The sequence below is a fragment of the Platalea leucorodia genome, assembly GCF_965183815.1.
Source record: "Platalea leucorodia genome assembly, chromosome: 15".
Lineage (NCBI taxonomy): Eukaryota > Metazoa > Chordata > Aves > Pelecaniformes > Threskiornithidae > Platalea > Platalea leucorodia.
The window spans coordinates 57,241-77,451 of NC_138837.1; the positions used below are offsets into that span (position 1 = coordinate 57,241).

General features: G+C 38.4%; 1 protein-coding gene across 1 annotated transcript in view; it reads left to right on the plus strand.

The window, feature by feature from the left end:
• Positions 1-1,976: 1,976 nt before the first annotated feature.
• GARNL3 (GTPase activating Rap/RanGAP domain like 3) overlaps positions 1,977-20,211 on the plus strand; it is a gene marked incomplete at both ends in the record, with an annotated part of 45,531 nt that continues 27,296 nt past the window's right edge. Inside the window, 12 exons of the mRNA XM_082327814.1 lie at positions 1,977-2,032; positions 8,751-8,820; positions 10,273-10,347; positions 11,804-11,903; positions 12,333-12,451; positions 13,256-13,320; positions 15,801-15,864; positions 16,114-16,140; positions 16,555-16,630; positions 17,257-17,355; positions 17,910-18,013; positions 19,276-19,384. Of these exons, the coding sequence (XP_082183940.1) occupies positions 1,977-2,032; positions 8,751-8,820; positions 10,273-10,347; positions 11,804-11,903; positions 12,333-12,451; positions 13,256-13,320; positions 15,801-15,864; positions 16,114-16,140; positions 16,555-16,630; positions 17,257-17,355; positions 17,910-18,013; positions 19,276-19,384 (964 nt within the window). The remainder of the gene's footprint in view (positions 2,033-8,750; positions 8,821-10,272; positions 10,348-11,803; positions 11,904-12,332; positions 12,452-13,255; positions 13,321-15,800; positions 15,865-16,113; positions 16,141-16,554; positions 16,631-17,256; positions 17,356-17,909; positions 18,014-19,275; positions 19,385-20,211) is intronic.

Below are 20,211 nucleotides of genomic sequence, written 5' to 3' on the forward strand. Positions count from 1 at the left end.
TCACTTTATTCTTGCTTGCACTTTGCTCAAATCGATCTATCATTAAACTCACAATCCAACTGTATCCTGATAATTCCCTGGTTAACCAAAAAAAGTCTCTCCCTACCATTTTTGAAAGACTTTTTTTTTTTCTTTTTTTTAACCTCAAGTTACTTTATTGAGCAGCTGATAGCGTGACTCCTCAAACACAATGGCAGAATTGACAGCAAAGGGTGATGCTGTGACATAGGAGGAGTAAGTAACTGGTGGAGGGTGCAGACTCAGACAGAATTGCTGCCAGAGGCTCCATTGTGAAGCTATCCCCAGGTGTCAATATGTTGGAAACTTCACTTATAGAAGATTCAAATGGGTCTTAACTCTAATAAGCTTTAGCATTCTACGTTGCCTGAATTCTTTAAGGCAAGGATAATACCTGACAGAATTCCTCAGCAGTACATCAGCAGCTTGGGTCCAGCCCGGATCAGCATTACTTAAAAGTTGCTCTTTGGTGGCTTCTACTGCATAATGGGTGTGCTTTGCCCTCTTGTGTCACTCTTCATTTTCTAGTGTCTAACAGAATAAGCAGAGAGACCCAGAACTATATGAATTCCGGAAATTCAATTGTCTTTTAACACTAGGGAAGCTTTTCATTAAATTCGAACCTCAAAGAGGAGTTTTAGTATATTACGTGAAGTTACTATTTTGTAATAATTGTAAAGAAAGATAAGAATATATACACAAACATATCATATAGTAACTCATTACAGTTTACTACATGGATGGCTGCAGTATTTAATAGTACACAGAAATGCAGTGCAGTTCATTTCAGTAATTTCAATTGCTTGTATGTTTTGTAGAAACTTGTCTAAACTGAATATAGTCATCTAAGTTATGATTATCCATGATACAAGTTGTTATGTTAGCAAAACATTGGTTCATCTTTAGTCATAATAGTTGATTGTAATATTGGTTTCAACTCCCACTGGAAAGTTTTTTTAAAAAAGTCCTCACACAGTCAAAATACTTAAGGTCACCTTGCCATGCTGTGATTCTCAATGTGGGGCTTCAAACCTCACTCCAGGGTTTATTTCACATTAACAAGCATAGACTATGTTTACCTCCTGAAAAGGCAGAGAACAATAATATCTATCTGTGTAAAAGGAGAAAATAGAGGGAAGAGCTTCACACACCTGAAAGTGCTGCTGTTTTGTTATGTGCTAGACTTTTAAAGTCACACAGGTGGATATCGTTTAAGACTCAATTGCGATGAGGTGAGCTGGTGCCGGCTAGCAAGACGAAGGCTCTGCCCACGTGTTGTCTGACTTTTCGACTTTGTTAAAGAAATAATACTGAATTGAGCTGTCATTCCTTCCCCGGTAAGGGTTCACCCTGCTGGCCAGTTGCGATTGAACATGACAGAGAATATCAGTCTGTGAGACGACTGCACTCCTAAAGATTCTGAGCTGTAGGCGAGCAGGTTCAGAAAACATTTTATGTGGCTTTACTGATGCAACAGTAGTAGCATTAAGCCTGACTTCTAGAATGCAGCAAAGACCACAGGTGGATGGAGAGCTGGCAAAGGGTTTTGCTCCTTCCTACTAATAGCAGCCAGCTCCGAGCTAACGACTGCACGGGAGCCAGCTTCCCTACCTCCCCGCGTTTACCAAGCCGGCGTTCGCGGGGGGCGCAGCCCCGGGCCTGGCCCCTCAGGGCGGTGCCGGCTGAGGCCCCTCGCTGCGTGGGGGCGCAGGACCGCTCGCGTCCCCTCGCGGAGCTCTACTCCCGGCTGCGAGGGACGGGCCGCTCGCTCGCAGCCCGGGACTACAGCTCCCGGCGGGCCCCGGCGGCGGCGCGGCGTCTGAGTGGCTCGCGGGCTCGGGCGGCGGCCGTGCGCCGGGGTAGCGGGATGTGTGCGCGGAGCTCCCGTAGCGTCTCCCGCGCGGGACGGAACCGCGGGAGCGACGCTGGAGGGGTGAGGCCTCCGGCTGGCCGCCCGCATGGAGCTGAGCAGCGCAGAGGCGGCCTCCGCCCGGTTCCTCGGCCTCACTCAGCGGTATCGGAGCCGGGGAGGCGGGGGCCGAGCTCGGGCGGGGCGCGGCGCGGTGCGGGCCCGCGCTGTCGATGGCGGAGAGGCGGTGCTGTGCTTCCACCGGCTAGGGGGCCGGAGGGGCCGCCGGAGCGGCGGCGCTGGAGGCTCCCGCGGGGAGGGGCGGCTGGCCCTCGGGCAGTGTAGCAGCGGGAGTCCCGGAGCTGCAGCCGCCTCCCTCGGGGGCTGCTGCAGGCGGCGTGGGCGGAGCCAGACGAGCGTCTTCAGAGCCGATTTCGCAGCTTGTTCAGCGTTCCGCTCCTGCAAGCAGATACCGCTGGGATAGTAACTGCAATTACCAGATCCCTGAGCGCGCTTGTACCTGTGTCAGCCTCTTCAATGAAAATAGATTAACGGATACTGGGAAGTAAAGATCTAGGTGGTAAGGAGACTGGAGAGCCCAAGAGGTATGCAGGCTATGTCATTGTGATCACACAGGTGCAATCTGCAAACTCACCCCCTTCTGCCACTCCTCCCCGCCCCCCAAGAAAAGTGCTTTCCAGTGTCAAACTCCTAAAAGACAAAATTTGCAATTTGAGACTAGGATCCTAAAAATACGTGCCTAAATTTGGATTAGCAAATATGTTTAAACTTGCTTTGTTGTTCAACTTTCAGGACTGTTAAAGTTTGTAGCAACTTCTGTTGAAATGGGAGGAAGCTGGTCCTCTCAGGTCTTCCTTATTACTGTACCTTTATACAACAGCACCTGTGTTCCCAAACAAATAGGAGAGGGAGGTGGAGTATACCCTGGGTGCTCTACAAATGTGTATAAGCAGGTTTCTTTCATGTGAATAAAGGCTCATCTGTATTAAAACACTTTGCAATATTAGTAAATTTTAAATTATTAAGCCAAACTGGTCTGAGCCACTGGTAAGCTAACCTAAGTATTTCAGTGCTGGCAGTTCATCTTAATGGGATGAAAACTATTTTAAAACTGGCATGACTGGAGCAACAGTGTTTTTCTGATGTAGATCAGGTCAGGACTGAGAAAAGATGTAGTGCAATGAAGAAAATTAATAAGAAAAGGTAACATTAATCACAGCATATTTTTTAAATTAGACGATGTGATACATCAGAGATTTGATGAGTACAAATCTTGGTGGTAACCAAGAATGGGGAGCCAAAGAGGTATGCAGGCTGGAATTCATTGGGGAATATGTGCGCTTATGCAAATAGCGCGATAATGTAAATCTGACCTGTGCGTAAATTCAGGCTAAGATGCTTAACTTTCGCTAGGTTGTCTGTGTAGCACTTACGTTGGTCTGAGATTATGCTTTAAATGCTTGATACGAAGCAGATGACAAGTATGATGTGAAGTAGAAGTGTGATATGAAGTAGTTAGGTTGAGAAGAAGCAGAGATTAGCTATTGGGTATAATTCTGATTTTTAAAAGGACTGCTAGTGTGTTTGAAAATTAGGTATGTTTTAGGTACTTTGAATTGGGACACAAATGAATGAGAATATTAATATTAAACCACTATTGTTTTAATAAAAATTTTCCTCAGATATACTCCTATTTTTTAAATAGTGAGAGCGGTGTTGGAAAAATGCTTTTGATACCAAAGGGTGTCGTTTCTGGCGAGACAATGTATTTCCTTAAATTATTGGAATGTAGTTTGTGGAGAGGATAGGAGCATAAACCTCTGAGGTGCACAAACTGTTCTTTATGCTTTTCCTAAGCTTGTCTGTGTTTTCCATCTATATTGCGTGGTCTAAGAAAATAGATTATTTCTCCCATTAAGATTGCTTGCTCTTGCTGTTCTTCTCTGCATCATTGGATGAATATACCCTGTCTCGCTGTATCTGTGAATCTCTATACCATCTAGTAGGGATAGATCTTAGATATTTGGGCTGGAATGGCATCCTGTGGGTTCACCTTAAAAGGCATGCATGGATATCACGTCTGTCTTTTTCACCTGTGTTGCCATAGGTGTCTGTGACCGTGGGATTGCGGTAACTCTTCTTCTCAAGACCCGATGAACAACGGTGCAAAGCCTTTGCCAGTTTCCTTACAGAATGTGACAGTGCTGCCTCCTTGTTATTTTATGTGTACTGCTGTTGGCTACTATCTTCAATGACAGAACTCTGAAACAGCCCTGCTCCCTGTCATTCTGTGGCCAGCAAAGCTGATGAAATGTGAAATGTTGGCATATGTTGGAGTGTCTCCTAAAGGCAGCTATTTTAGGGCTTGACAGTGTGGAAATGCTAAAAAAACCCCAACCTAATAACCATACTGGTGTTGTTTAGATCAAAAGGTTTTTTTGAGAATCTGGAATAGAGGATATATTCGTGTGAGAGAGAATAGAGTTTTGTATACTTCACACTAGTTGTGAAGAGCTTTGTATTTTCAAGTGTAGGTAAACGATGTTTGTGGATCAGACGATCTCCTTCAACATCCTCTCTCTCATGGACATCAGGGAGTCTCTATGGTGAACCTTTCTTTGTGCTAATCGGCCTCCAGAGCTTTGCTAGAAGCAGTGTTGAGTACACCTGACAGTGTGGAGGACAATCATCTTTTCCATGTTGAGGAAAAAAAAGATTTGTATGGTCCAACCCAAACCGCACCTCACTTCGTCTTTTGTTTTGTTGTGACTCTGGTTGGGAAATGTTACTGCAGTACTTGCTGTTGGGATGTATCTTAATGATCTTAAGCTTAATTAAGACCAGACCAGATACACTGGTCTGCCACCATTCTACCACCATGTTTTGGACATTACTTTCCAGGCTCTTTACCTGGGCTGCCAGGCATATACCTTAATACGCATTTTGACTTTTTGTATTTCTGAATTAATGGCTTTCGTGTCATGTCCTCCTTTAACTCAATAACCTGTATTTTGTTACATTAGTCCATTCATGTGTTGTATACCTCTATCCATTTCTTAGCTATGCAATGTTTGGTTTTGAATACTCTCATCGTATTTTATTTTTTAAAGCTTTTTGTTAGCTACTGACTTTGTTATCTCTGCTGCATTAATATGCTTGGATCGCAGCATGCTTTTCCTGATAGAGTTTGACTTTCACTCAGCTGAAATAGCACCAAATTAAGGTGTAGGACTTAGTTTGTGTGTATGCAGATAGTTCTAAAATGCCTTCATAACTCCCTGGGTTTATCATGCAGGTAATTCACCAGATGGCATTTTCCTCTAGTTTCATGCATTTTGAGGTTAGCTTTGCCACAAGGCAGAAAGTAGTTCAGTTTTATAAACCTCAGCTTGCTTTTTCTCCTGCTTTGTGGAGCTATCACATGACTGATGAAAGTCTCTAAAAATTATCCAGGCGGATGTGGTTCCGTTCAAAGCACAGCAGGCCAGATGCTTTTTGTGGTGACTTTCTAATTCGTATTATATTTGTGTTTGGGGTTGTCCAGATGTCAGACACACAAAAGAGTGACCTGGCTTTCTGAAGACTTCAAAAGATTTATTGTGCTAGTGACTGTTGTTGGATTTCTTTCTTTCTTTGTGTTTTTTTTTTTTTTTTTTTTCTCTCCCCACGCCTTGAATTGTCATCTTACATACATTTCTTCATTTGATCAAAGACTGAATTTCAGAGCTCAGCGACAGCAAAATCTCTCAACTGTTGTTTCCATAACATCCTGCCACCGGTACTGACGGTGACAAGTGTTCATTGATTGTAAATTGCTTTTACAGTGGTTTCTAAGGCAACTAGCACAGCTAGCCACAAAAATTAATTCTGTAGAATAACAGTAGCACACAAAGAAAATGATGTATTTATTTTTGTTGGTAGAGATGCTAAACTTGAAATACTTTTCTTTTATGTTACCCGGTCTTAATAACTGCAGAGAAAAGTTGTTAGCCATATTTACATGTGTTTTCTTCTGAAAGGAAAGATGAGAACTCATGAGTAATAGCTTCAACATTTTTTTTTTACCACGAAACATACTGAGGTAAAGTTTGAGGTTTTTTTATACTTCCCCTCACATGATGGAAAGATGGAAGAAGATGATACATTTGCAATAAAATGTAAAATATGCATGATTTCCTTGTAAATGGTATGTAGGAGTAGGGTGAAGAGAGACTGTCCAAATACACTTTGAATGAGATGTGCAGCTCACGGGTACATTCAGTCTTTTCACTACTCTGGGCCATCTTCTCTGTGTTGCAGGCTCAGAAGGAGCTGTAAGTGTTGTGGCGCACTACAACTTCTGTGCAACAACGTGGCAGTATTGCATGGCAAGGTTCACTCAAAGGTCCAACAGCAGTAGTGGTAGGTGTATAAAAGTATTGGACATGAAGTCCTCGTGGTGTGTGATCGCTGAAGATTTGAACCTGGATGCTCAGACTTCCTGACTTAAGAACAGTTTCTTCTGTTGGTCTCCATTAAGACTGTTTCATCTTTGTCCAGTTGATAAGGCTCTGAAAATTCTCAGTGTCACAAATGTGAAAAGAGAAACGGAGATGTACAGCCGCAAACTTTGAAAATTCCATCTTTGGGCATGCTTTTTTCAGGTAGCAACCTGAAGTAACTTAGTGGAATTGACTCTTGTTGTGGCTCATTTGTAATTTAGGTATCTCGAAGTTTTTAATACTGTTTCTCTTCTCGTTTTGTCTCCGGCTACTTTCTGTCCTGCTGTGGGGAAAGAGGAGGAGTTATTGTTGTTACTTTCAATTAGAGTACAAGCTGTTGAACTGCAGGCTTTAACTTTTTTTTTTTTTTTTTTTTTTAAATCTCAAGTATGGTAAGGCTCTGAAATACTTACGTCTACAAACAGCACATCGTAACTAAGATCAAACTGTAGCTGCTTTGATGACAGGGGCTCTTAGACCAGGAGCCAAGCCCAATTTCTTCTTGTATCACAGGCTTCATCTATCTCTGCTGTGCAGATTCCTGATATGGGAACTTACTGTTTTCGTGGAATGTGTTTCATGCTGATTCTCAGGAAAGTTAAGATTAATAACTGTCCCAAGTCAAACATAAGCTGATTGTTCAGGCAACCACAAGCTGAAAGCTTAAGTAATTTTATTTGTGTTTAGGTCACGATACTTCCAACTGAGTGATTGTTCTGGAGTTTGTAAAAATTGCATCTAATGTGGATCAACCTCGGTTCTTGTAGGCAGTTTTCCTCAAGTCACTCGTATTACTGCTGCTGTGGCAGGTATGCGTGTGCCCCCTTAGGTGTCAGAACACAGACTGTGGCTTCACTGCCTTCAGGGCTCAAGGTGGCTGTATACGGTCATTTTTGCTTAGGAAGCAGTATAGATGTGTTTGTGCAGCAAGGGGTCTGGCTGAAAGACAACTGACCAAGAAAGTACAGGGTATATGTTACCAGAAGCAAGTGTCATCTGCAGGTTTTATTCACATGAAGTTAGAAAGGCAGCTCTGTTGTTGCAGCAGGTAACATTCTTGCCTCAGTGTGTGGGTCGTTTAAAATTACTATTATTGTCGTGTTCTCATCCTTCCTGCATAATTTACATACTGGAAGCAAATACTAGAATTATTTTGGTGATTTTTAAAGTTTTATTAGATACGTCTTGTTTGTATTGCTTCTCCTTGGGTAAAGACATGGAATCCAAATGGACAGAACTCAGAAATCCGAATCATGTTTAATAAATTTTAAGTACTTATAAATACAAATCCAAATAGAAGAGCTGTCTAAAAATTAAAATGTTTTGGAGTCCAGTGTTGCAGTATCTCCTACGGTCAAGGAGCACATATGAGGATGTTGCATTAAAATTTAGATATTTCTTCTGTTTATCAATGTAGCATTGCAATTTACAGTACTGATAATTCTCAGAAAATTTAATCTTTTATTGCTGGATAGAGAGTTTCTTGTTGTTTTGTTTTGTTTGGTTTTTTCCCATTAAAATTAAATGACTTTAGGGTGAACTGTAGGTTTGGAATACGATGGAGGGATTGAGCTGCTAGGCCTGGTACAGACTGGGTAATCAAGGTTTATGTTAAATTTGCATTTAAATCTTTATTTAGCTTGTATTTGTAACATGTATATCCCCACTGCAAAGGCAGAAGGCTTAGTGTTCATAGTTAGAAGAGGTGTTTGCTATCTCTTTTGACCTCATGAAGGACATAGTGATGTGCTTAATGTGACATGATGGTATGAGATTATATGTGATAATGCATGTAGATTTTGAACTTCACATTCTAGGATTACTTTTGCTTGCTTGACAATTCTATTTTTGTTAAGATTGGTGGGGGAAAACCTATGAAATGCTGTTCCTTCCTTATGCTTTTGAATTAAAGTAATTGTTTAGCTTCTCTTTGTGTGTAGGCTAAAAAAAGACTTTCTGACAAAACCGGTAGCAACATACTAAGCGTGAGCTTATTGAGCATAGTGCAGTTGTCCTATTCGAGGCTTTAAGTTTACTGTAGATTTTTCTTCCCTTAGATTAAATGGAGATTTCAAACATCGTTGTAAGCCACCACCCACTTTGGAACTCTGATCACAACATGACTAAATATTTAATTTAATCATAGCTTTTGCTTCCAGTCAGGACACAGACATTTCTTTTCCTTTGAGGGTAATATGAAATCCAGACTGCAATGGCTGCTAGAGGTTGTGCACGTTGTAAGGAGTGTTCCCTGCAGTAATGAGTTTAGGCACTGCAAACCTTGTTCAGCAGGAATATTATTTGTTAATGTCAGGGTGTAGCGTTGCAGGAGATCTAAGGCTAGTTGACTTATGTACACTGATGAAGCGTTTCTGTTCCAGCTCTGTCTCTGAAGATCTGGGTTGCAGACGTGGAGAGTTTAGCAGAAAACATTACGGATCTGTGGAGCTTGTAAGTTTACACAGCCTGTCTTTTGATTTTAGCAGCTTGTAATGCAGAGCTCAAATTCTTTTCATTTCCAGGTAAAAAATTGGAACTAGTTTGGAAAATGTGCTTTCTAATCTGGACTTGAAAGTTACAGGGTAATAAAGAGAGGCTTCAGAATAGATACATTAGACCTGTGCTAGGAAATCTTTTTACTACCTTATTTATGAATATTTCATCATAATGGGACAGGAAGTGTTATATAAATATCATGTTTACCCCCAGATGGAAACTGAGCCTTTTTTCCTCTTATAAGCTGAAGATTGCAAAATATTTGGGTAGTATTTTATGAAGTACTTGCAATTACATGAGTTAAAAACTGTGTGCATGCTCATGTGTGTACATGTATGTGTGTATGTGATTTTATGTGTACATGCCTCAGAGTAGTGGGAGAGGGTTAAAAATTAAAAGAACTAGTCAGAATAAGGATATTGAAAACACTTCCCTAAAATCTGTCAGTTATTCTGCATTGTCTTCATATTCAAAGATTAAGTTGGTGCTTCATTTTTTCTCATATATAAATTTCTTCTCTGCTGTGAAAATAGCAGTATGTCAGCAGTTAAAATAATGTTATATACAAGGCCATAATGAAATTACATAAACTTACTATAGGAAGAAGTGGGGAGGGGTAAAGAAACTGAACTCCATCTCTCACTGTGCGAAGAAATCACTAATTTTCTACTAGCTATAGTTGTAATTTAAAGTTCTTGGATAATGTATTTATTAATAGATATGTAAATTGGGTGTAAATTGGTGGCTTAGTTGCTGGAAGTTGCATTGCCAGAACACCAGTTTTTTGGTTGTTTTTTTTTTTTTTTTTTCTTTCCGTATATTCCACTGCTTTCTGCTAAGAGGCTCTTTCATTACTAGTACTTAGATTCTTTTGCTGGAAAAGAAAAATTTATTGGTAATTATAAAGTCACAGTAAGCTCACAGAAAAGGTCTTGTCTTTTGATTGTTTTTCTTAAAATTCTGCTAGTATTTTATGAAAGTGTGTCTTTTTATCTTTTGATGTACAAACAAGTAGAGTTTTAGACTTTGCAAGGCTGAGAGGACAAGAATCGTCATGTCTGTAAGACCTATTGTTTTGAAAGGAGCACGCTTCAAGATAAATTTCGGGAAAGCGGACGAGTCCCTCTGTAGGCATTCTGCGTGTTGGTGCAACCAAAATCTGAGCCAGGAGAATTTCTGATTAGTATTGGGATCTACCAAAAGAGTGAATGGCTCTCCTGCTCATGCCTCCTTAGAGTTATAATTGGGTCATTGCAAACCTGTACTCAGATTAGTAATAGCTGTGCTGATCTCTTCTCTGTGGGTAGTCATATGATGCCTGGGAGAAGAAGAAAACGTAGTAAGCTTTGATTGCTGATCATATGGGCATTTTTGGAACTAGAACCTCTATTTTAAACTCTCTCATAGCTTATATCTAGTGATGCTGATGGAGCCATTCAAAGAGCTGGACGGTTCCGCGTGGAAAACGGCTCCTCTGGTGAGGTAAGTGGCTAAAGATTCTTGTAGAAAGCTGAAAAAAATAATTCAGCTTCAGTTATTCTTCACCACTGAAAGATGTATTTGCAGTCAATTGCTAAGGAAGAGGACTTGAAAAATGCTAAATAATATGATAATGTAAAAATCTAAGAGGAGGAAGATGGTGGTTTTTTTTTCCCCCGAAGTCTAGCTTAGCTCTTCTTTCAAGAATATGCAATCTGACAATTTAATTTTTTGAGGGAAAAGCTGGTATTTCGTTCAGTTTTGGTAACATTTTGCTCACCTGATCATGTTAGAAGAAAAATACCTATCTTATCCTCTGAATAACACTTCACAGTCTCTAGTTCATCACTTTATATTGGTGTCCTGGTGATACTCCTATGTTCAAGCTGACCTTTATGCTTTTAAGTTTATTCCTTGGTGCAATGAGGTTATAGCTTCATTTTTTCCGCCCTTAATTGTCTTTTGGCAGCTATGCTTATCTTTAAATAAGAGATAAAGAAGCTGAGTGGAGCCTGAGAGAGTCATTCCCTCTAGATTCCTGTGCTGTTAAACTCGCAGTGTGTCCCTGCAGCCATTGCAGTGACACTTAGGTTTCTACTTATCTTCATTTTTTATGTTCCTTTGCAAAACTTTTTCAGCTGTAAATATTGTCTTAATATTTAAAGAAAGAAGACCTCATATTGTAAGCTTGTATTGAACTAATAAATATTAACAGTAAACTATTACTGTTCATCTGTTTGCATCAGCACTAAGTGCAGAGTTTAAAGCAATCTAACTATTCTGCATAGATTGTCTGTGGGGTCATGTTCTGTACACTGTCTTTTTTAGTTCAGTTTCATGCAGTTCAAAAGCTGATTAGCTTGTATCACAGAAAGATTCTCTGAGTGGGTGATGAATGGCCATATGGTGAATGGATATGGAGAATGGCTTTTTCTCTGCATATGTTAATTCTTAGTGGAAAAGGACTTGAGGGATGCTTGGGAATTTACCTTAACCAGCCTATGCAGAAACAACACTGAAGAACTTCCAGAGCATGCTCTGGTCTAGCAAGGAGTCCTTGACAATTATTTTGTGAAGAACTGAGAAAATGAAACCTGGAGGCAGAATTCTGTTTATTAATTTATTTATTTTTAAGTTTTAAAAACACTGGTCTTCAAATTCCACATTGAAATGTCTTCTTGTCAGTGGAATACTAAGCTATTACCTGTAATGGTGGTACAATAGGAAAAGACTGTAGTTACTTAGAAGGAAAAGAGGGGAAAAAAGAAGAGGAGAGGGAGAAATTTTAATTTCAGCTGCACAACAACTGACTTCAGAATAATTCTTTGTTTTTTAAAAAGCAGTATACAGCTAAAACTCTTCTGGTGCATCAGCCAATCTTGATTGGCTTTTGCCTATATTATGTTCTCCTTTTTTTTCACTCAGCATTTGATCTAACAGTCTTACAATTCTATTTCAGAATACAGACTACACTCCAGGTACATGGCACAGAACGGATGTGCATTTGGAAAACCCAGAGTATCATACAAGATGGTATTTCAAATATTTTTTAGGGAAAGGTAATTATGTTTTTGTGAATGGATTGAAGTTTTGATGAATGAAAATGCAATGTGGCTTTGAATTGCTACTATTTAAATATGGAAAAAAGTATGGTATTAATTTATTATTAATACATTTTCTGTCCTGTACAGAAAACAAGTTCTTGTTTCATGTATTTTTAACCTGAAGACAGAGGATGGCTTTCTCTAAGCAGCAGAACCCCTGCTACCAAAAAGGGGTGTTTTGAAACCGTTCTTGGCCTTGAAGGCTGTAGCTATCTCTTGTGTTTTTTTTTAACACATCTGTATGTAAATACATAGTTATTTATGTAGATAAGTATATATTTTTACATATGAATGCATATATTTATATACCTATACGCATGTCTCTGTGCGCGGGTGTGCGTGTCTTCTTTACGGTTGATAATGCTTCTTGTTTTTCCCTAACAGTTCATCAAAATTATGTAGGTACAGATGCAGAGAAGAACCCTTTCTTTCTGTCTGTTGTACTGTCTGACCAAAATAATCAGCGTGTTCCTCAATACCATTCAATACTTTGGAGAAAAACAGTAAGAAACAAATATTTAATTGCTGCTCTGACTTTTTTTTTTGTTTGCTTTGGATATGTTTCTCATACACTTTTTTGCTTTCTTCAGAATTTCAGTATTTAATACATATTTTTCATTTTCTACAGTAAGAACATATAATTCTACTATAGCAGATAAAACTAAACTAGCTTTGTACATAACATTATACTAAACTTTCTGACAGAAATCTGTGTTGCCAGGTATTTTTTAATTGTTCTGACCTGCAACTCTGTGTTATTTTTAGAAATGTTGCCTAAATGGTTCTTGATTGTGTCCTGTGATGCATTTAGGCAATGACTTTGTACTGCTTTTAGGATTTTCGTATACAACGTTAAGAAAATAGGCAGGTGTGATACTGGTTTCACTAGTATTGTTTAATGCATTTTTTTTTTTCACTTAACATTCCATAAGAGCCTTTTATCCAAGGAATTGGATAAAATTCCTTGTAAATGTCCTGTACACATGCATGGTTCACTTTTTTTTTTTTTTTTTTTTTTAAAGAAATAGTTTGTAACATCTGCTAGTTTCAGCAGCCCTCATACCACATGCCAAGGTAGTCAAAACTAAGTAAAAAATACTTTTGCACCATCCATGACTTCTCACATTCAGTTTTTCCTTTTTTTTTTTTTTTTTGGTCCCCCAAACCAGTAGTAAATATGGCTAAATAAAACTAGCATGGTTTTGTTCTTTGTTTTTTTATTTAATTGTTTGTATTAATATTCCTATTTGAATATACAGAAAAAGTCAGTATGTCCTGTAATATCTCCTAGCTTTTTTTCTTTTTAGGGTACTCAGAAAATGTGTCTCCCTTATAGTCCCACAAAAACATTATCAGTGAAATCTATATTAAGGTATGTATTTACAAATAAGTTACCAGTTAAGATATTTGTCTGTATGCCTTTTCCTGTAAGTCAGGGCTTGTATTGTATGGTTTTCATGATAGATTTACAAAAATAGTAAAAGCAGGTTTATGAATCTTCATCATTGAAGGCAGCAAAAAGTGATTTTAAAGCCTGTTCTGGAATAGACAAAGTGACAAAATGGAGAAAAATTCTTAGCACTTTTTCTTCAGCAGAGGGACTATTTTGAAGTTAATTGGAAAGCAAGTGCTAAGTGGAAGTGCAGTGGTTGAGAAGAAATATCTTTTTAAATTAGATAGACAATAAACAGACCTAAGGAACAGCAGATTTTGACTAGAGAGGTGGTTATTATGTGGCCCTATCAGGAGGAAGCAAACAGGGAAGAAACCAAGAATTATTTCTTCAGTTGATTGTCTCCATGTAAATCTCACTATGGGTGCGTTATACACACTGTCAGTGAAGCCAAGAAAATTCCTTCCTCCAGCCAGAGTCTGTACGGGCATGCTCGTACTCTGTCCTGCCTCTTTTGTGGCAGAAGAGAATATAAAGTGAGCAAGCCCAACACCATTTCCATTTCTTTCAACATTGTAATCAGCTGAAATGTCAGAGCATCTGTTTGCAAAGTGTTCAGTCAAATTTAATCTGCAGTCTTTATGATCTAATCATGTGGTGTGTTTTCTCAAATACCTCACTGACAATGTCTTCAAATGCATCTTCTGTAAGGATTTTACCTTCTCTAGAAACCCATAAAAAGTGCCTTCGTTGACTGAACACGTAGTGTGTACCAGATAAATGGGCAGTCTGCAGGTCTTCAAAACCTTTGATCTGTACAGAGTATGAGCAAATGTCTCTTGCTTGGTTGAAGCTGGTCCACTGGATAACACTGCCAGTGCTGATGTGAGAGAATTCTGGGAACAGGGCATGTGTTGTGAAGTCAGTACCACCAGATCTGGATTTTCCTACAGCTACAAGATTTCTGAGAGGTCCTAGACCACTGAATTTGCCAGAGAGGCTAGCAGGCCATTGACCCTCACTTCTTGGTTCTGCTTTCCGGGGCTGTGGCTCTGGTTTGCAGTGTCAAGATGGTGAGTTGAAAACACTTCAGATCTCTTTCATCTTCTTCATTGATAGGAGCTAAGTCCCCTTTTCTAACTCCTACAGCACTGGCTTGAATAGTGTTCCTAGTTGTCGGTACTGTATGCTGTACCTGCATAAGCACCTGATCTTCCATGTCTGCCCACCAGTTGCTGCAATATCTCTTCCTAACATCCTTTTCTAACCCAGGCTCTCCCTCCACTCTCACCCGCATCTACATTTTCGGTCAGGCATCCCAGAGTGGAGAAACTTTTTTGTCTGTTAGCTAGGGTCATGACTCTTTTGCTGAAACACCCTCATGTTCCATCCTGTGGTGCTCCAGTATTTTACAGAGGAAAATGCAGGCTTGTTTCAGACCTTGTTCCCCACTTCTTCCAGGGTCTGTGCCACTTGCGATCAGCTGGATAAATGTCATCTCCTTTTTCCCACTTGGGCTTGGCTTAAAATCTCTTCCTTGACTATTCTTTTGCTTTTACGGTTCTTGAGCCCTTCCCTCAGGCCTGATTGATATTCCTTTGACACTTCACTCTGTTCACAGCCAGTGTGGATCTAGGTACAGACTGTCTCAAAGAATTTTGGTAACATTAATAAACCTGTTTTTTTTCTAAATTAATTGGAACATTTTAATCTTTTTCAAAAGGAACTAAAGCAAATCCTATCTGCATTGTGATCTAACATAAGCAATGATGGAAAGGTGCATCAGATTTGACCTCCCTCTTAGTTCATTATGTGCCAGACAGTCTGCATTCCAGACTGCATTCGGCACTCTGACGTGCTGCGCAGTTCTATAAATTAATGCTGGGGAAAAAAAATGGGCAAAAATAATAGTAAATGCAGAAACATGAGTTAGGAAAAAAATGCTATAAATTAGATATTTCTGTTTATTGAGGCAGTTGATCTTGCTTCTTATTTAAATACTTTTTTCTGTTCTGTTTGTGGATCTTTGGCACGTGAATTTGATGCTGAACTGCTTGTTTTTCATTTGACTTGCCTTGAATTATTTTAGAAGAGAGAAGAAAAGCTTACAAAATAGAATAGGTTATTGAGCCCTCCTAAAATGCTCACAATGGTTATGTGTAAAGCTGAAGTGAAGGGTGATGAATAAAGCTCTGTGCTTTATAAGTAAATATAGTACATTTAAACCTGATCTCCCTGCAGGGTCTTACTAATTTCTGGTTTTAAAATCCAAAAGAAGTTTAGGAAGTCTTGGAGGTTAGTATTGTGGGAAAGTAATGGCTATTCCACAAAACATTCCATGTAAGAGAGGCTCTTTGAACAATTCCGTTTGTAACCAGTTCTAACTGCGAACAGTTAGTGGTTTAATGTTAAAATGTATACTTGCCCTTCTATAAAGCAGTATTTCATTTGCATTTCAGTGCTATGAGTCTTGACAAATTTGAGAAGAGCCCGAGGGAAATTTTTCATCCTGAGATACAAAAGGTAGGAGGTGACTTCTTTTTTTGTTTGGTTGTTTATTATTTTCTGGAAAAATAAGCCATTAAGTATAAATGCTACTAGTTTATTTCTTTCAGTAGCAGGATAGTAACGATGAGTAGGGTTACATGATACTACAAAGTAAACTGTCTTTGTCAGTTGAACTGGCCACTTCAAAACAAAACTTAAATATACGAGGATGTTACAGTTTTATTTGTGTCGTCTTTAATACTAAAGATACTGTTTTGTTTACAGGATTTATTGGTGCTTGAAGAGCAAGAGGTAAATGTAAACTTACCACTCCTAGCTCACGGATCTGTTCAATGAATACAGCTTTGTATTTGAAATATTTGCACTGACATGCTTGTGACAACTTAGAAATCAATTGCTTATTGCAGTAAAAAAATGTAGTATTTCTTTGCAACATATGAGATCAAAAATAATTTAAAGCACCAACTTAATATATCATATTAATAGATCACCAACTTAGTATATCATAAAATTCATAATCTATGGTCAAAGGTAAATTATTAGATATCCGCTACTTGAGCATGTAATGGAGTTGGCATGAAATGTGTATTCCCATGTGTAGGATGTATACAAAGGTATGTATATAAAAGTCCTTAGAGAAAACGTTATTTTAGGTCTTTTGTTTGATTGCCTGTTTATCATATAATATTTGGTTTTATTTCTCAGGGATCTGTGAATTTTAAATTTGGGGTCCTTTATGCTAAGGATGGGCAGCTTACAGATGATGAAATGTTCAGCAATGGTGAGCTTTTCACCTTTTTCTTAATTTTTTTATTCATCCAAATAAAAAAGAATGTAGGATAGTGCCTACATGTGGAAGCCAGAAGGAAGGTGATGGTTATGTGAACAGTAGTTTTGTTAGATTTTCATGTTTGTGTTGGGTGAAAAATTGTAGTGTAGAATCTTCTATTTCTATAAAAGGCTGCTGTAGGAAACCTACCATTACAACTTGGAAGATATTGAAATTTCTTTTCTAGAAGTAGACTACACAACATAAGATTTAGAAAAAGGAAGCAGTTGAAGGAGGCGACTTATGTTACCTGCAAAAAGTCACTGTTGTTCCTAGTTCTTTCACTCTTACGTTTTTGCAGCATGATCACATTCTTCTATGCACTTGAACAGTGTCTTGGAGTTAGCAAGAGAGGTCACTGTTTAATGTCACATGGTGATGCCTATTCTGCAAGGCTGGGATGCTGTTTCTGTGAAGGTAGAAAGTTTGGATGACATGAGGAGAAACTAATTCAGCTGAAACTTTGGTCCTTGTGTCCTGGGAGCAGGACCTGTTCCTGTATTTTGATTATTTTCTTTATACTTGTCCTATTACTACACGTGCTTTTCTGTTGTAATGTTTCTCCCTTCCACAAGTAGAAGCCGGAAGTGAAAGCTTTCAAAGATTTTTGCATCTCTTGGGTGACACAATTACTTTGAAAGGCTGGACAGGCTACAGAGGAGGTCTGGACACTAAAAGTAAGAACTCATCTGAAGCAAAAAAGTCGGGGGGCTGCAGTATAAATGTGTTTGCTTATTGCATGTGCATATTGTATATATTGTAGAAATAATACAGTCCTAAGACAGACTTCCTCATATGCATGCTAAATGCTCTGCTTCACTAGGGAAAAAGTCAGGTTAGCTTAAATCACTGGTATGGAATGCAGTTGAAGAAAAGTATGTATATAACCTATATTTTCAAGGTGAGTGGTTTCATTTTACATTGGAATGGGGTGAAGAATAACCTGACATGTTACTTGCTTCATGATAGTAGGGCATCATGGCTTGAAGAACCGTGCATGATTTCAGGAGGCTAGGTGAAGGACGTCATAGGTTTCAAGTGTGTGAATATGCAGATTAGGTTGCAAACTTGGGTTTGGACCCAGGTTAAACATGCAGTGTGGACATTTTCTAAAATGGATCAGAAAAAAGGATAGACTAAAGAATGTTTGGTGGAAGGACCTGAAATATCTTTTGATGTTTAGAAAACTTAAAGGGCATATTCCTGCTGAGAATGTTGTCTTCCCTTGCAGATGATACAACAGGAACCTGTTCCATCTATACAGTTTTTCAAGGGCATGAAATTATGTTCCATGTTTCAACCATGCTACCATATTCTAGAGAGAACAAGCAGCAGGTACATGGTTCTCTCTCTCTCCTTTTTTTTTTTTTCTTAATTTTTAATTTAATTTTATTTATTAAATAATGAACTCTAAAACTTTAAAAGAAACTAAGGGATTTCTTGCCTGTTAATATTTTAGAAATGTAAGTCTTAAGACTTTTGCTATATTTTTTTCCTCAATATTATACCTAATGCTGAAAATTTCATGATGTTTGTTTGAAGATAATGCATCATATCATCTCTATTAAGGTACAAAAGACAGTTGCGAAGAAGGTCAAAATTGATTGACTGAGAAGCGATGGAGTATTCTGTTATTCAGATGACTTGTAGAGCTTCACTGCTGCAATTATCATTACCTCAAAGAATTTAGGAAGGCTGGAAATTAGACTTGTGTGTGAATTGTCAGAGTACTCACATATGTAACACACAACTCATATTCAGGTAGCAATTCGTGTAGCTTGAAAGAAATTCCCCTTGTGAGCATGTTAATGGCAAGCTTTGTGCATTTGCTCTAAAGCACTGCTCTTGCCCTCTCATGGATTGACTAGGTGGGTTCTTGGGTAGTTGTTCAAATGTGCTGTCATCCATTGCTTGAACCTTTCTATGTATTATATGATGAAAAAATTACTTTATAAGAACATGCATTTAGCTATACATCACACATCCATAATGATTTACCTAAAATTACACACAAATTACTTGTTTTACTATTTTCTTATTTAAGCAATAATTATATATTATGTATTATTATAATAAGATAATTAGGTGATATAATTATATTGTCCTTTTTTATTTCCATGTCAGTTTTCTCATGCTTTTGCCTTGGATTGATGACAAGATTGCAGCAGAAACCAGAGGCCAAGCAGGACATTTATTGTTTTTAAAGAATAACTCAGTGTCAGGGTTTTTTTCCTTTTATTTCAAGTGGCGGATTTGCTTTTTTGGAATGCTAGGTGTTCCATGGCCAATTTGCAAATATTAATTATGGAAATTATGAGTGCTTTGCTGACTTAAAACTATGCAATAGCTGCTGTTTTAGCAGCTGCCTTGTGTGTGCTCCATGGCCTTGCTAGGTTTACTTGCTTATAGCTAAGTAATAATTTCATACTGGCTTCAATCATATTGACCATAATTTTTATGTTTGCAGTTTAGGAATATTGTTTTACCATTCTCTCACAGAATTGTTAAGGTATTTATTTATGTCTTTTAACTCATTGTGTCTGTCTCCCCCCCACCCCTTTTTTTTTTCCTTTTCTTTTTTTTTTTTTTTTTTCCAGGTAGAAAGGAAGCGACATATTGGAAATGACATCGTCACTATCGTATTTCAGGAAGGCGAAGAGTCTTCTCCAGCATTCAAGCCATCCATGATTCGCTCTCATTTTACACGTATCTTTTTACTTATATTTTCTAGTGATTTTTTTTTTTTTTTTTTTTTTTTTTTTTTTTTTAAAGATCAATGTTACTTTTAATTCTACCCCAAGTCCTTCCTGCATGCTGTTTATGGAAGTGAAAACTATTCTAGAAAGACAGTTGCATTCTTGCATTCTTTACCTTCAGCTGCTTGACTAGGAGTCTGTAAGTCTGCCTCATAAAACAATTTTTATGTTGAACCACTTAGAAGATAAGATCAAAGCAAGAATGTGATTTTTAAAGCATGTTTTTATTGAAGGCATTTATTTGGATCACTTGACAAATTAAACTTCATACGTTTTCATGAAATATAAATTCATAAAAATATTTCTGTTAGTGATGTGAATTAATTTGGCATTAACTACTGAATATTGCCTTTTAATGTTTAGATGCTGTTTATTTTAGGTATTTATGTATTTTAGATCAGTGTTTCTCAAACATTTCAGACCATAAACCACGTATTCTCCGGATTTTTGGCAGCCTGTTTTTCAGACTTTTGGTTGAAAACATTGTGAAGACAATATGATTCCAAAAACCAGCTGCCAATTGCTTGGGATTATCATGGGGTCACACTACTGGTCCATAGATCCCAATCTGGCATCTCGTAGGCTAGATGGAATGAAGAAAAATGGATGGAAAGAAGAAAACTCTTATTTCTATCCATGCTCTGTTGCTGAGTTTTTTAAAAATGATTGCAAAGCTTACGACTTCTAAACCTAGTTCTCAGGCTGACTAACTGTTGTTAGAACTTTCTTGCCAGTTTCGTCCATGGCTGGTCGTACTTTCTGGATTTAAGCTCTTAA